At 35.7% G+C, this 4,400-nt stretch overlaps 1 protein-coding gene across 1 annotated transcript; it reads right to left on the reverse strand.

Annotated features, from left to right (window-relative positions):
* Window positions 1–2,959: 2,959 nt before the first annotated feature.
* Window positions 2,960–3,401, reverse strand: SARC_13151 (hypothetical protein; the record flags this gene model as incomplete). Its single annotated transcript, XM_014292725.1, has 2 exons — window positions 2,960–3,058; window positions 3,333–3,401. Coding segments are annotated over 2 exons (168 nt in total), but the record flags the coding sequence as incomplete, so codon positions are not given.
* Between the last annotated feature and the right edge of the window lie 999 nt (window positions 3,402–4,400).

The raw sequence follows: 4,400 nt of genomic DNA on the forward strand, positions 1-4,400 counted from the left end.
TAGTAGTATATATATTATATATATATATATATATATATATATATATATATATATATATATATATATATATATATATATATATATATATATATTGTGTGTGTGTGTTTGTATGTATAAATATATAAATATATACATATATAAATATACATATATACGAATATGTATATATATATATATATACATTTATATATACATTTATATGAAAATATATATACGTACATACACATATATGTATAAATATACCGTAGAAAATGATATTAAATTTTGATAAGATATAGCTAATATTGTAATACAAACGTGCTTATCAGAGAGAACCTGTACAGCGTGTACATCAGTTTCTCAAACACACCACCTGGTACAGATGATGGTATTCCAAACATGGACACGTGTACCCACTTTCCATGACGTACATTTTTTTAGGGTTAGAGGTATACTATAATATAGTAGAAGATTTGGATGACATACGCAATATCGGGGAGTTGGAACTTATAGAGGTAGTACTGCCGTTTCGAGACTCATCACCAGGCACAGACAGCTGCGATTTCTGGGGAGCGTCCAGCTGTAGGTAAGCAACGGATGGGCTATTTATCTTTCAAGTAAATATAATACCATGAATTGTGCTTGTCGGTCTGCTGGGTAACCTATCGTTGTCTGTTTTACATAGTCTATCGTCCATATCAACATCATAGACACTTATATACATATATACTTAGAGTCAACGAGACATTCCTCAACTCAAATACATGAATTACGCGTACGTATACGTACCTGAGACGAGCTATTGGCTCTGTTGGGTTGTCTGTCGCTGATACTTCTACTACGTCTTATCAAAGGAGACGCTAGCATTGTATTGCTCAGATTGGCAGCTAAAGATGAAGATAAAGTGTGTGTGTTTGGTAACTTTCTAAGGAATACGTTTACAAATGGAATGTCTGAAATCCCTCATTCAGACTGTTGAATGGTTGCGTTCGATATTGGTATATATGGTGTGTACGGGTGAAATGGATATAACCGATACGACGTATGAAATATACATCTTGAAATACATACAACTTACGTTTTGCTCGCAAGAGTGAATGGTACTGTTCTGCACTGCCTGTTGCTGCACTCGAACGTCGCAATTTCACCAGTCGCGGGAACTTCTTCAGTAAATCCAACCAATCCTCCGAGGATTCTTTCTAAATAGAAATTATAGTATAGCCAGAAAATGTAAATACAGAAACCATAGGAACAGTGCAACTGCAACGACTATATAAACCCCCCAGAAATGTACTAGCAACAGCTGATAAAAGTACCGTAGTAGGAGGCGAAACACTCGAGCACGCCACGATCCTGGCTTTCCAAAGCAAAGCCTCGACTTCGGAACTGGCGCGCAATAGCCACACTTTGCCACTCGCACTCACTATCGACAGCAATTGCACTGAGGTGATATATGGCATTAGGGTTTAGGGTTTAGTATATTCATGTATGAATGTATCATTTTGTACCCGATCGAATATATATAGGCCTATTCTATGCCTGTATGATTGTATATATAGCCCTATTTTATAGCTGTATGTAAGTTTATCGGCATAGTTTATACGCAAATGAATGTTCATAGGCTTATTCTATACCAGTATGAATGCAAATAGGCTAATTTTATACCCATATGAATGTATGTAGCCATATTTCATACCCGTATGAATGTGTATAGGCCTATTTTATACCCGTATGAATGTACATAGGTCTATTTTATCCCCGTATGAATGTTTATAGGATTATTCTATGCCAGTATGAATGCATATAGGCCTATTTAATACCCGTAAGAATGAAATAGGCCTATTTTATACCCATATGGATATATTTATAGGCCTATTTTGTACCCGTATTAATATATATAAGCCTATTTTTATACACTTATGAATGTTTAAATAGTATGAACGTATATAGGCGTATTTTATGACCGTATGAATATATATAGGCAGATTTTATTCCCATATAAATGTATATAAGCCTATTTTGTATCCGTATGAATATATATAGACATATTTTAAACCCGTATGAATGCATATAGGCCTATTTTATACCCGTATGAATGTATATATATGCCTTTTTATGATATCCAAGGCACTCACCATCAGCTTGGTCAGATCCAGCCTCCTCATTCTCCACCAATTCTACAGCGATATCTAACAGCCAGATGGGCTATAAATTGAATAGATTCAGAGTACACGAGTCAGCCATACTGTACAATTGTAGAACAGCCAGACGGGGTACCAATGAAAGAGATCAATAGCACACGATTCAGTCACGGCAAACAACTTCAGGACGGCCAGATACACTAAAACTAGATTAGATGAATAGTAATACGAGTCAGTCATAATGGTCAATTATAGAACAGCCAGATAGGCTATAAATATAACAGATTTAGAGTACGAGAGTCAGCCATACTGTACAATTGTAGAACAGCCAGACGAAGTATAAATAAAAGAGACCAATAGCACACGATTCAGCCACGGTAAACGAGAGGCAGTTAAAGTGGACAATTACAGAACGTATGGCTTTTTCATATAGAATTCAGGTTTTAGGTCTATAGTAACGGTGACCAAATGAGGCTATTTATAGAACAACCGGATCGTGCGTGAGATAGTTATAGAACGCCATTAAAGTGGAAACTGCGTCACATCTACGGTATTTCCTTCCGATATTTATGAACCCTAATACCTAAAACCTAAAACCCAAAACGAACAGTGCAGAATACGTGGTTTAGTCCACACCACCTTTACACACAACCTCTGCAGTATCAAACTTTTACTAAAACCCTAAGCCCCATGCATAAGCATCAACGGGCGCAGCAGAAAGATTGCTTGTAATAACTGGAATACTGCTTATATTAGCATACAATTCTAAATATAGGATAGGGTAAGTTTAGTTCAAGTGTCACGCGTCCCGTGTCACGGGTCACATGTCACAAACTCACCTCCGCGCACAGCCGAGGTGTCAGTTGCGACTGGCTGTACCGAACTGTCAGCAACAACAGCCCCTCGAAAAGCCAGAGCGTCACACGTTGGGAATTGGCCTGTGAAGTGAATATACCAGATGTAGATTGAATATATAAGTATATATACTATACAACTACTATATATATATATATATATAGGTAACGTAAATAAAATTACCATAGATAGGTCTTATATATAAGTAATTATATACAAGTGAATAGACAATACATATATTTAAGTACACACACAAATATGTACTGGCTACTGTTTTTTTATCCATACCCATCTATAGCCATACGAATGGCTCATCTGTTTAAATCCACACATTACTTATATAATGTGTATACGTACCGTTTTGTTTGGGTACCATTGCATATCGCCAAACAACACCAACGGCGCTTCTTCCGAGCCCGCATCGCCCTAATTTGGTAATAATATCGAATAATTAATTAAAAAAAGTGTAATGTCAACATTACTTTAAATTTGGGTCGATAAAGAATAGCATACCGCACGTTGAATGATGAAAGAATAACAACACGGAGAATTAACAATGATATGTCAATATATGATTATGTGCTCACGATTATGTTGAAAAACAACTTATATATATTTATATATATACTCAAGCAGATACATATGCATATAAAAATGAATCCATACGTGCAGGCGCCTAAGTTCAGCAGGGGTCCAGTCATGTGTGAGTGCCGACATTCTTGTTAACAGTGCTTCATACGCCCCACTGCGCATAGTGAGTCCGATGTCTTCGTATGTCTCTCTCAAACGGCGCAGGCGCTCATCATTACGCACTACTTTAAACAGGTGTTCAAACTCCAGCTGTTATCGATCGGGAGAAGTGAAAGGCGTCAGTGTACACATGTTTTGTGTACTTGTACAAGAATATGTACATGTGCACACATATAAGTATCATTACATGCTTTGCATATACGTATATGTACATGTGCACACATATAAGTATCATTACATGCCTTGCGTATATGTATATGTACATGTGCACACATATAAGTATCATTACATGCTTTGCGTATATGTATATGTACATGTGCACACATATAAGTATCATTACATGCTTTGCGTATATGTATATGTACATGTGCACACATATAAGTATCTTTACATGCTTTGCGTATATGTATATGTACTGGTGCTTGCATAAATAAATTATTATATGCATCATAAGCAATATATTTTTAAGTATGAGCGTATACAAGTAAATGTATACGTATAGGTAAATGTGCAAGCATAATAGCATGTATACCGATGAGTAAATTTACAATCGTAAGTATATTTTATATTTATAAACTACAAACACATCACATTGTATATACTACAAGGTGAATTAAATACAGATATAGTACATTGTGAACACTCAAGATAGTAATGAATAGAGAAAGTATATGT

Source organism: Sphaeroforma arctica, assembly GCF_001186125.1.
Source record: "Sphaeroforma arctica JP610 unplaced genomic scaffold supercont1.2948, whole genome shotgun sequence".
NCBI classification, from domain to species: Eukaryota; class Ichthyosporea; order Ichthyophonida; genus Sphaeroforma; species Sphaeroforma arctica.